Raw genomic sequence first — 19,403 nt, 5'->3', positions numbered from 1 at the left:
ATCACCTTGAACTACAACCACCAGTCCAGTGTCCTTTGACAAAGAGCTTACTGGATCCTGTGCCCTGCGATTACAGACAAATCCCTTTTGTGGCTGGGTGAAACTAGGAGGTATATTCCCGGGATAGTCTAGTCCCTATCGGTTCCTGGCTTCTCAAAACAAAGACAAAGCGAAGGACATTTAGAATCTTCTCATAGGAGAGCCATAAAGGACTCCAGAGAGAGTTGAAGCACGCCTCGTCTTTCATCGCTTTTTTCAGGTGTCAGTGCCGACAAATACCTGTGGAGATCAACAACCATACCCTGATCCCACAGCAAGTTTCTCATTCTCCCCATGCTGCATGGGAACGCAAATTAACTCTTCCGCTGATTTCATTGTGAAAAAAACACCGGAAGGTGCTTGCTTCGTTAGAAACTGAAGTTGAGCTTTTCTGTGCATGGTGGTTGAATGGAAGACGTGCGAGATATATCAGAAAAAGGTACAAGTATGAAAAGGGCAACATCTGGATCACTTAGCACATGATCTGAGCCATTGCTTCCATTAATGGCCAAGTCCTACTCTTTGTATTTATTTTGTAAAAGCATACAAGTTGATTGTTTTTATCTTCAAATTAATAAACACAGCTAAAAGATGAAAAAAAGTACATTAAACAGTGTCTGCTCACTTATCCACTCTCTTCCTCTTACTGGATTTTTGTACTCCCTGCTAAAACCTAGTGCGATCCCTCTTCCGGTTTTCCCGCTCTCTTGGTACCGCTCATCACCGAACAAAACTATTTCTTCGCCTAACAGCACTTGCAAAATGTTCACAAATGTGTTTTTCCCTTATTACTCGCCGTGGTCGTGTGAGTTGTTTCTGACATTGTGCTTTTTCTTCATCGATTCGTTTGCGCCTCGTACGCCTCTCGCATTCCTTTCATCCATCTTGCAGTCCACTTCATTCTGTTATCGTTGAATACGAATGTTGCATTGGCGTTCTCTCACGCCGCGTTAAGCACTTTGCCCACTCTCTCCAACTGCCGCGCCGGCCTCCATACAGCGAGGCATCAAAACTCTATTCTGACGACCAGCCCTAACCCTAGAGCAGTCCGCAGCATCCCAGTCACCCCTTCGCGCTTAATGGGTTGAGGGCCTTGGCGAGACGCCGATTGAACTGGGGCGGTTCGCCGTCGTTTTAAAACATCCCAAAGACGCCATTGCTGGTAGGGTGGGGTTGGGATGGGGTGGAGGAGAGAGGGACGGCAGGAGAAGCGAACTGCGGCAAATCTTTTCTGCCGTAAACGGCTTCCTGTGGACACAGCGCGCCATCTCGGGCAGTCACGTGGCCATTAACCGCGCCGCCTACGGCTCCGCTTGAGGGGACGTAATCCAGGGACCGGAAGTCGAGTCATCTTTCTGCGTTTTCGCCATGGAATTTGTGAAGAGGATTGGCGATACGGCTTTTAGCAGCCCGCCTAGCCTCGACTGCGGCTTTTGAAAGGCGTTGAAGTAGGAAGAGGAGAGTGTGCTGACAAGTATTTTTCTCCATTCATCCCAAACACAAACGCTTTCAGAGTACGTAACGTTATTGAGATATCGAGCGAGAGGATGGGTAGCCAGGGTGAAAACAAACTAAGGTTTCTTGGTGGCATTCAGACTAAATTTACACAAAAGCCCAACTCGGTTACTTCTCATAATATGGTCTGCGTAATTGAATTGGTTTACAAAGGATCAAAGCAAACGATCTAATAATTCATGGACGCAGCTCACGGTGTTCTGATATCTTGATTCTTCAAGGATTTATTCACTACCACCCCGTCCTTTTTTGTTGACAAACCAACTAGAGACACACCGAGATTTTCTTTCTTTTATCTTCTTCGAAATGGTTTACATTGTAGATAACTAAGGAAAAGTAGTCAGCATAGCTGGTCTGCCTGATAAACTTCACTTCTGAAGTAACAATTAATTTTCTGTCAGGCTATGTTCCTTAGTGCTAATTATAAATTAGGTATAAATGTACTAGAAAAAATGTACTTATAGAGGATAGTTCATGCAAGGATCAGCCTGACATTTGCCATTTTAGACAATCGCACTAGGAGACAGATTTTTATTTTATTTTAGTGTAGTATAAACTGTTGTTGACAAAGGTCAGTGAAATCGATAGAACTAATTTGAAACTCTGATTTTTAAATAGTTAAAAGCAAAGATGTGTTCCTGAACAAAATTGTATAGAAACTAAAAATCATAAAAAGACGTTGCGCCAGATAGAAAAAAAATTGCCGCGGACATAAATTTGAGTGAATTTTTATCAAAGATAATTTCGTTAGTAAGCTAGCTTAGAAATTAACAATTATCGCTTTTTGTGTTAATTTTTACAAGAATGCCGTGTGAATTTTGTTTGCTCACTCACTCATTTTTAATCCACGGATTTTCACAGAGGCTGGGTGAAGGACAGGTCAGTCCATTTAGAATTTAGCGTTTAGTTATAAATGTAGCAGGCTTGCAACAAGAACCTGACCTAAACAGAAAAAAAACACTTATGCACAGTCATGCTTTGAAACAGAACATGTCGATAAATGGTCAGCCACCGCGAAAAAATTCAGAGGCAGTTGGAGAAGAAGCCAGTTTTTTCGTTGTAACGCTCCAATGCGCAACAGACGATAGAAAGGCTGCACGTGGAGCGATGTAAAAGTAAGATGACGTGATCGATGCCCTTGACCTCTCACACCGGAAGTGCGTGTTGTGAATAGAGAAGCAGCCACTCATTAAAATCCATCTCTTTCCCCTCCCTCCTTCCTCTCTTCCGTCCCGGGATTGAGTGAGTGTGTGTGGTGGTGGTAGGGAAGGTCTTGGGTTGGTTGCGCATCTGAGCTCCTCGTGTCCGAGGCGGAGAGAGAAAATTGGGTTTTGATGACCGAGTAATCAAATGTACAGATCAACTGACATTGTTAGAAGTGTTTGTCACGATATGTACCCCGAAATGCAAAGTTTTTCCCCCTCACCCTTCGCATTCTGTCTTTCACTCACACACAGTCTCTCATATTTACTTAATTACACAGTATAGTACACCATGTTAAATCAGTTCACCTGAAAGAAACTTTTATTTCATTTGACTTAACAAGGAGCACTGAATATATGTTTGGTTATTAAACAGCCAGAAAAAAAAATGCGAAAAAAAAATTACAAACCCAAAAAGTGACAAAACCTTTATTCTACAGGACTTGTGCGAGACAGAGTGGCGTCGATCCCATCTGGAGGTGGAGTGTGTGCGAGGAGATGGCCTTCATTTCATGGCCCCTTCAGGCTCCAACTGCAACCCCTTTCTCAAAGATGGAGACTGTAAGTGGAAACATGGTTCACTATACCTCATAGCCTTAATCATACGTCCCTAACGGGGCTCCCTGTACCTCATACCTCTTACATATGTCTCTAACATTGCTCCCTTTGCCTCATACCTCCTTATCTTATGCTCCTATCAGGGCTTACTTTACCTCATACCTCATAATCTTACCTCATACCTCATAATCCGTAACAGGGCTCTCTATACCTCTTAGTTCCAAGAAAGAAATCCAAAAGGGAAGAAAGACATAACCGTGTACCAGAGAGATGGAGGGAAGGGATGGAGGGATCAGATAAAGGGAAGGATCAGAGGGAAAAGAGAAAGAAGTAAACAAATGCTGCAGGTCGCAAGTGACGAATGCAAATAAGCGGACACGGAACGGCTCTGACACCTGTAAATTATGCAGTCGATGAAGGGAGAGAATAGTCAGTCATGCAGATGAAGTTCTCACCCCTGCTCCGTGATTATGTTCATGTCGCCGCCAGTCTCGCACGGCCGGTGCGTCCTGCTCGCCAGCAGCATGGAAGTCTCCGAGCCTTTAACCGAGTTAGGCAGCCAACACAGCTTGCTTTACGTTTCAAAGCGAATTCTTGATTGGATTGAGGACAGTGCATGCACTGCCCCGTTGATCGCTGGGCCCCCTGGTCAGAAACCGTTCTTGCGTCCTGGAGTTAGAGAGCCACCGAGTCTCTCACTGTATTAGCACCAACCGCCCTCGTGAATACACCGCAACGCATATTCTTACACATGAACATTACGGTACCCACGCATGCACGCACGCATCACCCCCATAAGGAGAGAGAGAGGGAAAAAAAAGAGTGAGAGAATCATGTTGTGATTTAAAATTAGAGCTCGCGTCACAGTCTCGCCAGGACGAGACCATAGAAGAATTCGAAGATGTTCAGCCAATCATAATACATAAGCTGTGAGCTCTCCTTTTGACGCAATGAAAAAATAATTTGCAACAGAATCTTCTTTTAGTCTAGACTCTAGAACATGAAGCAGGCATGAGATATATTCCAGGATATAATTATTTAGTGTTAGGTGTCAACGAAACAAAAACTAAACAACGAAAGCAACAGTTGTTTGAATGAAGATTATTTGCAACGTTGTTGTTACCAAATATAACCTTTTAACCTATTTTTAAATAAACAAATATAAATATATACCATTTAAATAAATAGTTTTTTAATTTAAAAAAAGCGCGATGTAAAAGATGAAGACGTGGACTAGTTCGCAAGCACTTTGTACAAATTTCCAGATCAATCAAATCATGTTGAAGTCAAAGTCACACCTCTCGTGACAAAACTAATTAACGAGACTTGAAACCTTTTGGAGGGAAAAAAGTCAATAAATTGAAAAAAAAAAAAGAAAAGTAGCTAAATTACTTTCTGAATTTATCTTGAGTTATTTTGTTAAATAGTTAAGGTCGAATTGCTACCGTTTACTGTGGTAACTCAATATGCTGAAGTGCACGCTCGTTTTAATTAAAAGTTGTAAACAGACATTAATATTTATGTGTGTCGATCACTAATCGTGGTCGTGACCTTTAACATTGCCAGAGATTTTTTTAAAATCTCTATCACAGCAAGTATGCGTAAAGAGTTTTGGGGATTTTATACATACATAACAGAGGACTAGGAAGTCGGGTAGGTCTCCGTCATAGAAGATGAATATCGTGTGTGAGAACAAGCCTTGGCCTGAGACGAAACAACGGGAAGTATCTGTACATCAGGTCACTAATACCCAAGACCAGGCGCACGCCATCTTGGTGGTACTCCAGCATCTCGTACATGACTGATGGCCCTTCAGAAAGAGGCCCTCGGCCAGAAATCCTAGTCATCTGGAGCCGTTGCACGGCGTCACGGCCCGGTGTCACGTGTTCAGGGCTGTCAGCTCGCTCGGTCACGAGAAGAGTTTGGTCATTAGTCCGTTCCGTAAGTCTTCGGCAGATCTTCGACTTCGTTCTTTTACTGCTGAATAAAAAGCGATAAAGCCACGACAGATTTTTTTTTTTTTTTTTTTGTTTTACTTTTGAAGAATATTTTGCATTGAAGAACATTATCATTCTTTATCCTGTCACCACTTTAAATAACAACGGAGGTCATGGTCACGACCATAAGAAAAAGCAGTGTACAAACGAATTAAGCAGCCGGCTCCAGTTTTCAAAACTACCGGATCGTATTCTCCTTCTAAGTTTCTGAAGGATGTACTAAGATGTGGGGCACGCGGACTGCATACCTATCTATCAGAGATCAAAGACCAAGCAATTATCCAGCGCAAGACTAGGCTGTGAACTTTAAAGAAAAAAAAAACTATTGAGAACAAGGACGTTCTTGATGTTTGTCCATTTTCGCTGATATTTTTTCCCCTTCCTTGTATTTTCGTCTCTTTTTTCATATCCGTTTCTAGGGTGTGTTTTTCTTTTCCTTCTTCATTAACTTTTACTGCAAGCTGTATTTTGTATTCTCTTTTCTCTGACCTTTTTACATTCAGACATCCCTCGTGGTAGTGACAGCCTCGTCGTGCCGTGCTCCAGACGTGAGCATGTGTCTGCCCACGTTGATGAATTGCAGAAAATTATGGGATGGCATTACCTTGACGGAACCATCGGCGTCTGCTTCCTCTAATGTTTCTTTTTTTTTTTTCCTTTCCACAGTCAAGAGTCTGAGCTGCTGGGCTGGCTGGGACGAAGGTGACTACATCTTCCTAGTAGCAGCGGATGCCAACAGTCCCCGATTTTGCTTAGTAAGTGTTCTCTTGTCTCATATGTTAGTGGGTCAGACTGATGGTAAGTACAGGTGACCTTTGAATCAGTCTATCCCGCTTTTAAGTTTAATGGAAAGCGCCATTTTTTTTGGATGGAGACTTTCTGTGAATTGGTTGTTAGTTAAAGGAGTTATAGAACTGGCGGTAAGATCATTATTGCGGCTTTTAAGACTAAGTGATTAACGATGTCATAGATGATAATGATGATGACAAGAGGTTAATCAACTTGTTGGCCTTAAGAAGCTCGCTCTGCTAAGTTGAACTTAGATGTTATGCCAAAAGCAGTGCACGAAGATATGTATGAAAACTACCAACATATATTCCAGAAAAGACTACACCGACTACAACGAACAAAGATAATCGAGTATCGTTATTTCCCGCTTCAAAAAAAAATATCGAACAGAAATTTCAGAAAGCTATCGTGTCTGTCACCCCATGTTGTGACACACCAAGAAAGTTTTTTTCAAAGGTGATAGCAAAATTTGATTCCTCGCGAACGGCCGGTGCACCTGTGTGAGAGATGTTATCTGGGAAAGTACTGTGGTGTAGTGGACCAGTTCCGGGAGGTACTCTTGCGTGATAGCAGTCTTTAAATATTGAGCAGTCGTCTCCTTTTTTTTTTCTTTTTTTTTTCTTTTGCTTTTTTTTCCTCACGCTGTATTCTAGCAATCATTAACATTGTACTTCACAAAAATATGCTTATTCATAGTTAAAAGACATTTTTTTTAACTAGTGTGAGCACCGGAACGGTTTTAACTGGTTGTATTAACGTTAGTTTTTTTAATCTATATATATATCTCATACATTTACCATATTTCAGGTGTTCACATGATGATCTATTTTTCTTCCGTGCTATTTAGTCAACCTTGACATATAGCTCTCTGAGTAGTGTGTGTACTAATATTTGTTTTGGGCCCAGAAATTATGTATGTTTGAACAGCTTCTATGCCATTGTTTGTGCTTTGTAGTAAGAACGTGAGAGTGACTCTGTGTGTTTGTGTGCTTCTGTGTGTGTGTGTGTGTGTGTGTGTGTTCAACACCATCAGTGTCTTTAACATGCTGCAGAAACGCGAGTTCACATTCGAAATCGAATCACATCTTCTGCGCACGCGCCGATTTTTGTACCCACGATGCCGGGTAGTTGCAAGGCACATCTCCCGATCGGAAGCAGAAGACATCTTTTGCAGACAGGCTGAACCTTGCTCAATGTTTTCGAACCCTGTGAAAGCAGTCCCTCCAGAGGTCGCCATGACGCCTGCTGATTCATTGGTTGACACAGTAGTGACGTCAAACTAATATCTGACATTTCTTTTTTCGGAACAGAGCGCGAGGAGAATCGTTTGCATTTTTCACTGAAATAATCCATCATAATTATCTGACAAGAGCTTCACGTTGATATTTACCGAGACCAAAACAGCATCCGTCTTTCTGGATGGACCAAATCATTTCATTAAACAGATGGATTCGGCTGCTTCCTTTGAACACCTAATAAAAATAATATTTATATATATATATGTGTGTGCTTGGTACTCTTAGAATAGACATTTCTAAAAGTATTTATCTTCCTTTCCACGTTGAGTACATATATTTTCAACGTGAGATACATATATTTTTACTTTGAATCCACGTATTTGGAACGAATGTCTTATGCTGATTTCAAGTTAACCTGAAATATACACATGCTCACTTTTAGTAAACGTATTTCAAACGTAAAGTACACGTAATATACTTTACTAATGCCTGCCTCAACCCGTAAGTACTTGAGCAAGATGGGACGAATGCTAAGTATTTAAAGATAGTGACCACGTCACAGTTATGAATACTGAATGTCAGATCATGCCTGTTGATTAAAGAATGCTCCCTTTTAAAGTTATTTTATGTGATTGTATCCAACACAAGCAAATGTCTACACTGAAGATAGATTCTTAGTTCAAAACTAGCTAAAACTACGTTACAGAAGTATCAAGCTCCTACTATCGGACGAAGACAAGAGCCAAGAAGTTAGGACGTGTGCCGATACTTCTGATACAGAATCTTGGTCCTTTACTTTCTACCGGAAGTACCTTCCAAACTAGTAGTTTCCTTTTGTTTGTCACTTTGATGATTAATCATGACGGTACCTGGAGACCGCGCTGCACGCTGGTATGAGAATGAAGGAGTGGGTTGAAGGAATTATTGAGTACAGTTGAGATTTCCCACCGGTTTTTGTGCGTCTGGCAGAGGGGTTTCTTTCGCCAGCAAGGACCCAGAGTCTGGTCGAGACAGATTTATTATACACTGTCCTGGCTGACGACTGTGCCTCCCTTTGTGATGGAGCTGCAGCAAACTTTGCACCGTCCCAGACCAGATCCCTTAGTAAAGCATTACTGTAGGTGGAACTTGTGTTACAGCCATCTTGATAGCAGATTCGACAACAGCCGAATGTCGTCGAATAAACATCGATGGTTTTTCTGTCTGTCAGGAAAAGGGTAGAGAAATATGTCATTAAATTGAGGGAGTGGATGAATCCTTTACGCCATCAGTATTTGATTGCCAACAATCATGTCAGTGGAAACTGAATCATTCTGCCATCACCCACGTCCTTAGTTACAGTTAATGTCTATGCAAGATTAACGTAAAATATTTTTAATTAAAAAAAAGAAGATAATGTTAAAACGAATTTACCATAAAATGAAAAAAAGGACCAGAAAGTAAAAAAAGCTTTCTTTTTTTTCCAACCTCTGCAACAGCGGTTTCCGAAGTATCAGAACGGAGAGTTTTCTACCTTGGTTTACTTCAGCGTCATCTGCCCCACGGAGCATGATGGGAAGCCTCCACTGGGTATTGAGTACTACGAACTGCGCATGCGCAGAAAAGGTACAGCATCCTTTGGCTCCTTGTTGATTAGGCTACAGTGACGGCGCTGATTTATTAACCCTTTGTAAACTGCAACTGACACATGTGTGCCGATGACCTTTTCCTACTTTCTCGCGAAAAATCCTTAGCCAGACTGTACAGACTATGGCATTCAATTGGTAAAAATAGCCGTTAGCAAATAGACTTTTTTGTACAGAAGAAGGAGGATAATGGATAATGTTAACTTTGATGTACAAAGGGCAGTGTGTGTGTGTGAGAGAGAGAAATAAGAGGCGTGTAAAATTATAACTCAGTTCGATGTGTTTTCTTATGTCCAGATTTGTTCTCGTGCGAAGACGAAAACATGGTGCGGTGCAGCGAGGTTTTGAAGGATGGAGGGTGCAGCAAGCACGAGGCGTTGGCCAAGCATTGCCCCCGCTCCTGCAACCTCTGTGGTAAGAGCATCACCCGCGAGAGTCTAAACATTGTGGTTGACTTGGTTGTGGAAGCGTCGACGGGAAAGAAAGAAAAAGAAAGAAAAATATGGAACAGAGACAGGCGTGAGAGTGAGGCGTACGAGCAGAACGATGAATGAGGGTCTTGAACGGCTTCAGGACAGGAGAGACTGGCAGAAGTGATGACGAACCTGTCAATCTGACGGTCATTCTCTCTTTTCTGTGTGTGTGTGTGTGTGTTGCTTACTTACCCTCATTGCGCTGCAGGAAGACGTTGGACAAGAGGGACGGCGTGAAAGGATCGATTATATATTTTTTTGGCCGTCTGCGTTTTCATACACGTCAGTCATCCGCTTGTGTGCCAGACAAAAAGAAAACGAAAGAAAGAAAAGGAAAAATGTGGAGACGTGTGGGGCTTGTGCTAACTACATCATCGTGTGGGTGCGTTGTACTGAAAGCAAGATATTACTCTGGCACCGAATACACTGAACTGAAAACTTCATACATACTGACATATTGCAAGGCTAGTTTTAAAAGGGTGTGAGTTAAATTATTTTGAACATTTTCAAGTCAAGAATGTAGGGAACAAACTACCGCATCATAAACTGGAATAATTTTTATGCAGAATTACATACCTTGAAATTTTATTTTTGATATTGGCGTCAGGATTGGGATTTCTATGAAAGTATTATGTCATTTGCCATACCTTACAAATGACTGATTCCCGGGGATTCTACTATGGGGAGAGAATTTCCATCTTGGGTCTTATCATAGACATTACCCTCTCATCGTCCATTATTTCAGAATCGAATCTGGAACATTATCCCACTTCAGGAAAATATAATTCAGATTTTCGTCAAATATAATTATATATCATATTAAATTTTTCAGGGATTGCGTAATTTAGTCAAATGTCGAATTTCGTATTTCTCCCTACTAAAATTGGCTTCCTCTTTGGAGTCATCAAGAATTCAATGGATTCCTAGATACCGGCTCTTTCAAGTACACTGCTATCAAATTATTGCATCTTTACCTAATATTTTGCCTTGTCTTAGTACGACCGATGTATTCACTGACACCCCTGAGTCTACAATATTGAGATATCTGCGTTGAGGCAGGCGGGGTGGGAGGAGAAATTTGAGGCGATGGACGTCCAGATGATGTTCATCAGTATCAGGGAAGCTACACAAGCTCTGTTCACGTGATTTCTCGCAATATTACCGTGAAACCCAGGCCAACCGCGCGGTGCTGTGTGGGTACAGAGTGAGTAGAGTTGATGCTGGTGAATCTCATCAACGATGAGTAGTCCTCCAGACCAAAGTGTTTTTCTGTCACGCTTATGAAACACATGCAAGACACACGCAGAGAATGTATTCTCTTCAAGGTATTATCATTGGTTCTCTGTGATGACGTGTCATGCCCGATACACTTCCAGGATTCTCTTTGGCTCAAAATTAGAGCAGGTAACCTGGGAATATTACTTTTTATTGCATATTTTAATGCTTGTATCGCACGACTGTAACTTTTTAAAGATTTGTAACCGGGTTTACATTTCTCGTTTTTTATTTTAGTTTTTCACAGATATATTGATGACACGATGATATGGGTCTCTTAAAAATTTCAGAAACATACTTTTCCACTCTGATTATCTCTGCAATAAGCATGTATTCAGTCAAATATGAGTGGAACTAGAGCGACAAGGACGTGGGTTGAGCAGCCGTTGATGATGGTATACTAGTATTATGAAACGCTCACGCAGGCGCACATCTCTTCATAATCACATTTCTCGAATGTTCTTCAACTTTTGCAGCTAGCTGTCATATCAGTTCTATCAGATCGTATCTCAGTGTGAAAGCAACAAAGAAAAAAAAAACTTCATAGTTTTTTCTCTTGTCTAAGCCCATTGAATCTTCTCCACTCTCTGGATGTTCAACTATGCATAAGCAATTGAGAAGCTAAAAAATAAATAAATAAACGTAGAAAACGCTGCCTATTTCACGCAGATTTGATTATAAACCAGATATCATCTTGGGGGATGGTGTTTTTTCTGAAATCGGCCGTTTGGTCGTATTAAAGCAACATTTACAGACACTTTGGCTGAACGTCTTTGTCAGCGTTCATTCTTTTGCCTAGAGCAGTAACTTTTATGTCTTCTGTCCATCATCTAGAAGCAAACATTACCATAACTTTGAAATACATTAAAAACATACTTGTTTTTCAAAAGTATTTTTCAAATCAAATACTCCATAAGCTTGGATAGTTTGTGCGTGCCCATCCCTCATTGTATTTGAGACAGGCGCTAACCGTCAGGGACCACCATGAGCGAGAGATAACTGACAGCTAAAAAAAATGAAAAAGTAAAAGTAATAATAAAGAGATAGTATTCATTTTAAACACTAATATGCAGGAAAAGGGTTTAGCAATCCAAAATAATTATGACTTGCCATTATCTGGTAACAAATAATTTCCATCCTTTCTTTTTTATTTATGATTGTTGTTGTTGTTGTGTTAGTTTCTACCACGACTACGTCCCACTGACTAAAACCAGTTTGTTTATCCATACTTGCTTTTCATCCTCCATCCCAGATTTGTTCATCAGAAAATGTATTGAATGCATTTGTCTCACTTCCATGACTTGACTGGATGGGATGATTTTGAGATGGTTGCATCTGCACCGCCAGCGCTCACTGAAATTTATGTTCTGGACGTCCTCTGGAAGTTTGGACGGCGTCCATGGCTTAGGTTGTCCCACCTGCACCGCACATCTTTCTGTCTGGGTTTAAGTATTGGTGGCGTCTTCAGTCATGGAGCAGGAGCCCCTGGGCTCCGCGCAGGTGTGTAAAATAAGCTCTCCCTAGCTTTGACAGAATGCGCAGGCTTATTGAACTATCGACCTGGACGAATGACTTTCAAAGAGAGCCCGCAGACAGCAAAAAGGCTCTAGACATCGCCAAAAGCACGTGCCCATAATAATAGTAGACTTGTTCTGGAGGAAATTGATGTCTCGCAAAAATCTAACATCCATTTGCCATTTGCAAGAGATGGGCAGTAAAAGGCGTGGGGGGAGAGTTGGTGTGTTAGAGGATGGGTGGAGGAGAGAGAGGTTTTGGCAAAACGTTTCAATGGACAGGCACTGCGAAGCGAAGTTTGCACTGATGGAGGCTGCCAACAATTTTTTTTTTTAAACGACTTTCATGAAGTATAGTTTTTCGTTGATTGTTTCCAAAATGGACGACAGAAAAGGGGGGAAGAAGGGTTAAGCCGGGTGTCTAGCTGTTATCAAGGACCTGTCCTGGAACCTGTCGGAGACAAAAGTAAACAGGAACCAGATGGAAAGCACGGCAGGAAACGCATACTTCTGTGTTTCCGCGCTTTCCCCGTAGTTGCGGCTGTCCTCCCAAATCTCCAGGAATCCTGCCAGTCACGCGGAGCACGAAGGGGAGGTAACTACGTGGGCCGAACCACTGGTGCGGCTGAGGATCTGGCAACCGGAAGTAGAGAACAGTGGAGGAGGTAGGAGGGGCTCAGAGTCGAGCAGCAGGATCAACGGTGCTGAGACGCTGCCCCCTTTGGTCCATTACTCTCGTCCTCACTTCATTACTGCCCCCTGCTCCGAGCGCGTGAGCTCCGAAAGCACGTGAGCTCTGGCCGGAGAACACGAAATGCACGTGCGAGGCGCGCAGCCGGCGGCCGTCAGATCAAGGGAGAATCTGGTCCATTGTGTCCGAGGATACAGCCTACGTGACTGCCTCTCTCGCCTCCTCCCAGGCCGGCGCGGGCGCCGACAGAAGCAGCAATCAGAGAAGTTGATTAATTACGTTCCATTTAGGTAATCACGGGTCCCCTCCTGTCCATCCTCCATCCAGCATCCCCTTCCCTTACGTAGCCGCTCTCGCCAACCCACCCAGGGCAAGATGGGGTGGAGGGGAGGAGATGTCCTGCGTGCTGGCAGACAGGAGAGCGCGGCAGGCCGGTGTTTGTCGAACAAAGTTGACTTGCTGTGGTGAGCGTGTTCAAGGCAGAGGTCGTCGTCATCCATATCGACGATGGCGCAGGGGAGTCCCGATGGCGCAGCGCCTAGACCCGGAGACCAGGTCCGTGACACTCGGAAGGCAGCAGCAGCTGTTTCTGTAGTTGATGCGGTGAAGCAGGATGCGGTCGGCAAGACAATGGATCCCTGACTGAACCCTCAGACACGTCCACATCGCACGATCCGGGGACCTGCAGATCTTCTTTGCCCTACCAGCGCCACCCGTCTTGCTTCTTCCCTGTCCCCTTAACTGTCATAGGGAGTCACTTCCTTTAACTTCTTTGCATAAAAAAGGTTAAAATCCTTTTAAAGATTTTATTGAACTTCATTCAGCTAGAATGTATAAAGGGGTTTAAATGTCTGAGAGGGCGTGGATGAACTTAGTGTCCAATGCTATTTCCAAACCTCTGAGCCAATAACCATCTCCTCGACCGCCGTGCACACAAAAAAAATCTACATTGCCTTGGATTTGCAATTATCATATGCTACCATTGACTGTGGCCTCGAGAAGAATATTTTTTACTGGCAAAGGCTTTTTTAATCATGATACTCGTATTCACAAACATTTTCGAGACATAAGTAAACTACAGGCCTTTCGTCAACCCAGCTGCTCTGTTGACCTGAAGCCAATCATTCATGCCAACTGCCAAACTGTCGTTGGGATCCATCTGTCATTCTCAAGTAGTCATTTATCACAATGCAGCTCCTTGGTAACAACTCTTATTGTTAATCCATTGGCTTTTTTTGTTGGAAAACGTCTTTTACGAAAAAACGAAAAGCCTAAATTTGGTGACACCAAGAAGTTTTACAGTTTTACGATTCCTGTCAAAATATTTTTAATGCAGTGAGAGTTTGCGGAGGATGAGGAAGGCTTTCGTGCATTTCTTGTCCAGTTCAAGGTTTCCAGAGTCCCATCTTTTTCCATTGTCATTCTTCTGTTGTCTCTCCTCTTCCCGTACCCCAATAGTTCTTGACCTATTTACGTTTGTTTCTTACGTTATTTCCGTTTTATTTATCCGACTGTATTTTTTTCTCTTTTTTTTTTTTTTTTGTATTTCTCTTTCGAAAATGCATTAACAGGGATGATAGTTGCCAACGAACGTTAATAATGTCATGGCTAAATTTAAAAAAACTGACGGCTCCCATTTTTTGACTTTTTTTTTTTTAACATTTATATTAGACATGTTCTACATAAAGTCCTCTGGCTTCTAAGAAAAGTCTTTGGGAAAAGTCTTTTCAAAGCTGTCTTTTTGTTTTTTAAAATTACTGCAGAGGCGTTCGGTGATTTTTTTACAGAACAACTACAAAATAATACGGAATAATAAGATTAAGTAGTCTATTTGCTGTCTTACCCATGCCCAATGGCCTTTATATATATATACTCAGGCGTATGTTATACTAGACGTCACACAACGGTCTCTTGATCCTCCTTGACTTGTGAGCATGACCCCCCCCCTCTTTTGTAACAAACATGCACGTGCACACACAAACAAAGGGAGGAGGAAACCGGAGTACCACCCACTGTCAGTCCTGTAATGGCAACGGTTGTAAGTGCTTGACCATCTAAAGATGTACTTCGGGTGTTGTTACTGAACACAGCTATACTCTACATACATATCCTCACAGATTTGAATCACTGAAACGAAGCAGCGAGTAAAGGCACAAAGCAGGAGATACCTTATATATATATAACTGGGTATCTCGCCATCCCCTACCCAATTTGTGGCAGAACAGATTTCCCCAAGAGTAACCATTGTTATGGATCATAACCCTTTGTGAGTCCTGCTCCGCCTCTCGCCCACCAGTTGTGACAGAGGGTTGCGAGATAGCGAGGTGGCACTGTACTTAAAACCCACACACCAATGCCTACAAGAGAGGGAGGAGGTCACCAAGGACTTCGTCATTAATGTCACAATCGATCTGACAGTCTTTCTTCCATTCCCAGGTGACAAGGAGTACGAGGAGAGTTCGAGGTCACGATGCTGGTTTGACCTGCGTCTCTACGGCGACTGGGTGCTCTACGAGGCCGACAGAAAAGAGGAGGTGAAGGTCGACCGAGACAGCCTGACCTTCTCTCTTCTGGGGAACTTCCGGTGCTGGAAGACCCTCAGTGAAACGGACTACCTGTACACTACGCTGTCAAAGTTCAGGAACGGCTGGTAAGTGTTGGCGCTCACTTGCATTCTCACAAAGACATTAAAAAATAATTATCAGAAGACATAATGTAATGAGTCTTTAAAAATTATAAATCGAAATTAGGTAATATTCCTCTGAAAATGTTTAGAGCTTCTGTGCTGTCTTCTTGCACAACGCGAGAAGGATTTGTATTTATTTCATCCACCGAGATGACTCGTCATTCGTCTCCAAAGATGTTTCAAACCTTTTCTTGTTTTTTTATTATTATTTTTCTTTCATCCAGCAGAGTATAAATCATGAAATGAATGGTCTACACCTGAACTTGGTACAACAGGCGAAACACTCAGATTTCCAAAGTTGACAACTCTTGCGTACAATGCATGCTTTTTTTTCTGATAATAATAACAGCCATTCCAAGCAATAAAGCATGTTTCCGATTGGGTAAGTAGTTTAGAATGTATGTATATTTATTTGTACAAGTATTTGTGTATGGTTATTTATCACGTGTCTGCTGCAGTTCCCCGCGATACACATGCTTCCAGTTCAAGCGACGCAACAACAATGTTCTTCAGTACCGCGTCGGTAAGTCTGTTGTAAACTGTACCCCTGACATCATCAGCCTCTGGCCATTTTAGTATCTCTTACTCTTCTTACAACAACAACAACAACAACAACAACAACAACAACAACAACAACAACAACAACAAATTATTATTATTAGTTAATTTGCAAAGCACAGTGCTGGCTCATTGCTAGTCTTTTCCAGTGCCTGTGGAATTATGTACAACTAAATAAGAACTAGGCTAGAGTTGTGTAATTGTAATGCTCCACAGGGAGTGAATAGGAAAAGAGTTTGTAACTACACACACGTTAAATCTAGGCTTACCGATAGTGTGTTCTTTGTAGCAGCAACCTGAATATATATATATATGTTTGTTCTCTTTACACGTAGCTGTATATATTATATACAGAGACATATTGTTGCAAATGCGTTCGCATTACAAACCATTATGTTATCATGTTACTAGAACACGAAGGTGTGAGTCTCATCTCAAATAGTTTGCCACAGAGAACACGGAAGACAAGGCGTCCTGCCGATACATTGTATATCTTACCTACTAGTGTAACGCGTGCATTATCTGCGCACAGCTGACTTTCTCTATGTGCATGCGTGCGTGCGTGTTTGTTTGACCAGGACACAGCTACCGAGAGGATCTGGAGGCTGATAGACTATGTGCGTTCGAGAGGACAGCTACCCTCTCATGGACACCTACCGAAGCTTTTACTTCAAGAACCTTATATGTAAGTTTTAGGAATCAAGTCAGCCATACTTCCACGATGTACCACTCTCTCATCTCTCTCTCTGTCTCTTGTATTGTCTTCTTCTTAATTATAACATTTATATGAATGTATACTTATTACGCATGTACTGTAAGACTGAGACATAATAATGCATAACGTTGTAGCATTTCACAAAGCACACTTACTACAATGTGTCTAGCTTGTATCTGTTTCATATTAGAAAATCTGATTAATGTTTTACTCATGCCTCACCTCGCTTGGAAGTGTCCATGCTCTTACATCAAACATTTCTAGGTGGAAGTATCAGGGTCATATTTAGAGTGGTATAGCGTTTCTAACAATATATTTCAGCCACCAAAACAACATTTCATCTTCCCATTTACAATAATGTTCTGAACATTTTATACTACACTGCCTTCAAGGTTGGGGAACATCATCACGAACCAGCAATGCGTTAAACTTGATGTCGTTTCTATCAAACTTTGAATTCCTCATGCAAATGTCCAACTTCCGGATAATGAGTAAATCAAAGCGTGTTCATTAACTACAAACTGCATACTTAAAGGGGAGAAACATAATTAACTGCTGCACTTTACTCACTCAACACCGCGGGCTTAACCTTCGCCTTCTTTCCCATGCATGACGTCAGTGGCCAAGGACCTGTGGCCGTCCTACTGTGGACTCAACGCCATCATCCCCTTCAACGGCACCTTCTCCGGGGAGGTGTGTGAGGGGGAGGTGGGTGACTGGGACCCCGAGACGTGCACTACCCGTGGCACTATCGTCTTCCGCTCCAACACGTGCGCCACGCTCATTTTCCCGCAAGGTCGGTCACTTTTTTCCCTTGGTATCCCATCAATATTTTGGGATATAATTTTTGTTGGTTTTTTCGCTTTTTTTGTTTTGCAGAAAATACGTTATGGGTTTATAATTCATTTCTATTTGCAGGTTGGTGCCTGGTGGTTGGGACATGTATTGCTGCTGTGCTGGATGTGTTTTGCGTATGAACGGGGTGTGAACCTGTAATGAAATGGTTGTTTTCTCAAAACTATGTTTTATGTGGGTTTTCTTTGAGGGTAGGCAACCCAAGACTATTTCTTCAAATCCTCCTTTGTTGATTTAAGGAAATTATCATTACTTATTGTTTCTTTTAATTTAACAGAACAAAACACTAAGCACAGAGCCACAAACCAGTATTTGTATCCATGCCACACTGACACAAAGTCCTTATGTACAGGCGTGCACACGCACAAACGCGCACACAGACACACACAAAGAAAGAGTGTAAAGGATGAATGCACTACGACTGGTTTCTATGAAATCAGCTTAGGTTTTGCTACTGTTGTGCATCGTTCAATCGCCTTTGAGTGCAGCAACTAAATTAGCTCCTCCGTGTCGTGCTTATTCTTCCTTCACAATCATTTCCCCTTCCCCCAACCCCCCCGCGCTTTGACACAGCACGTCCTGTATAGGATTAGTCGTGCGATCGACGATGATATTAACCATCGCCATCGATGACTGCGTCGACATCAGAGGCCCGTTCATGTCGTCGCATTAATTAAGGCAGGCAATGACCAACAAGGGGGCGTGGCTAACGTGCTGGTCGTTGCTGTTGGTACAGAGTTCCAGTGCCTGTCCTTCATCCAGACGGACGACATCAAGCCCGAGCAGCTACTCCTCACCCGCAGCATGGACGGCCGGAGCGAATTCAACTGCTGGGTGAGTGTTCCTCCCTTCAAGAAGAAATAAATGCATCATACAGGAAGCTCATGCTTTCACGTAGTCCAGATGGATGCCATTTAGATGCATCGAGAATGAAAGAAGAAAAGAGAGACGAATTTATAGCTTCTCGAAAGCAAAGTTTTAATAGGTTTTCGCTGTAATGATGTAATAAGAGGACGTGTATATAGCGTGCACACATGCTCATCATCAGAACATCACAGGCCACATACATTCGAACAAACGCGTGCGCGCTCACCCAACACACACTACACACACACTGACGAAGGCCTGATGTTTTATTAGCTCCATGCACTCGCTGCAGGCATCTCACATCTTTGTTTTTGTCAGTCTACATCAGGGATAGTGATCAGGGGAGTTTATTGGGTTAGACTGCATGACGTCAGCGCCATGTCTGGTGCGTGGCCGGCAGCTGGGTGGAGCCTCCAGCAAGTAGAGCGTAAAGTGAGCTTCCAGACTACAGGGTTCACAGCACCTGCTTATCTTTCTACGCAACCAAATTTTTTTTCAAATCTCATAACTTTACTCTACTGTGGCAGATTATCTCAAGCGACTTGACTGGACTGCGCTGGCCGTACCGCGTGCTGTACCGCATGCCTACCACCCAGTGCTCACGCCTCACCGAGATGGAGATCGGCATCACGCGGCAAGCCAAGGCCACCCTGCATCTGGACGACAGTACGTTACCGTTCCTGCAACACCTGCACCCGATTCTTTTTTCCGTTGGTATCTGACTCTAGTCTGCTGCGTAGTAAAACTTGAAGTGGGATGAGACAAGGGAATGACAAGAGATTTAATTGATGACAATGATTGATGAA

The 19,403-nt window shown here is 42.6% G+C and overlaps 1 protein-coding gene across 2 annotated transcripts in view; it reads left to right on the top strand.

Moving 5' to 3' along the window:
• LOC112559332 overlaps positions 1–19,403 on the top strand; it is an 85,622-nt gene that overhangs the window by 63,155 nt on the left and 3,064 nt on the right. For both annotated transcript variants that reach the window (XM_025230475.1, XM_025230476.1), the window contains 10 exons: positions 3,197–3,317; positions 5,978–6,066; positions 8,817–8,943; positions 9,261–9,377; positions 15,353–15,566; positions 16,061–16,125; positions 16,739–16,845; positions 17,495–17,671; positions 18,467–18,564; positions 19,125–19,263. In XM_025230475.1, the coding sequence (XP_025086260.1) occupies positions 3,197–3,317; positions 5,978–6,066; positions 8,817–8,943; positions 9,261–9,377; positions 15,353–15,566; positions 16,061–16,125; positions 16,739–16,845; positions 17,495–17,671; positions 18,467–18,564; positions 19,125–19,143 (1,134 nt within the window). In that variant the 3' untranslated portion in view covers positions 19,144–19,263. The remainder of the gene's footprint in view (positions 1–3,196; positions 3,318–5,977; positions 6,067–8,816; positions 8,944–9,260; positions 9,378–15,352; positions 15,567–16,060; positions 16,126–16,738; positions 16,846–17,494; positions 17,672–18,466; positions 18,565–19,124; positions 19,264–19,403) is intronic.

The sequence above is a fragment of the Pomacea canaliculata genome, linkage group LG3 (genome assembly GCF_003073045.1).
Source record: "Pomacea canaliculata isolate SZHN2017 linkage group LG3, ASM307304v1, whole genome shotgun sequence".
NCBI classification, from domain to species: Eukaryota; Metazoa; Mollusca; class Gastropoda; order Architaenioglossa; family Ampullariidae; genus Pomacea; species Pomacea canaliculata.
The sequence above is the reverse complement of the archived record's forward strand: the minus strand, read 5'-3'. Positions and strand labels throughout refer to the sequence as shown.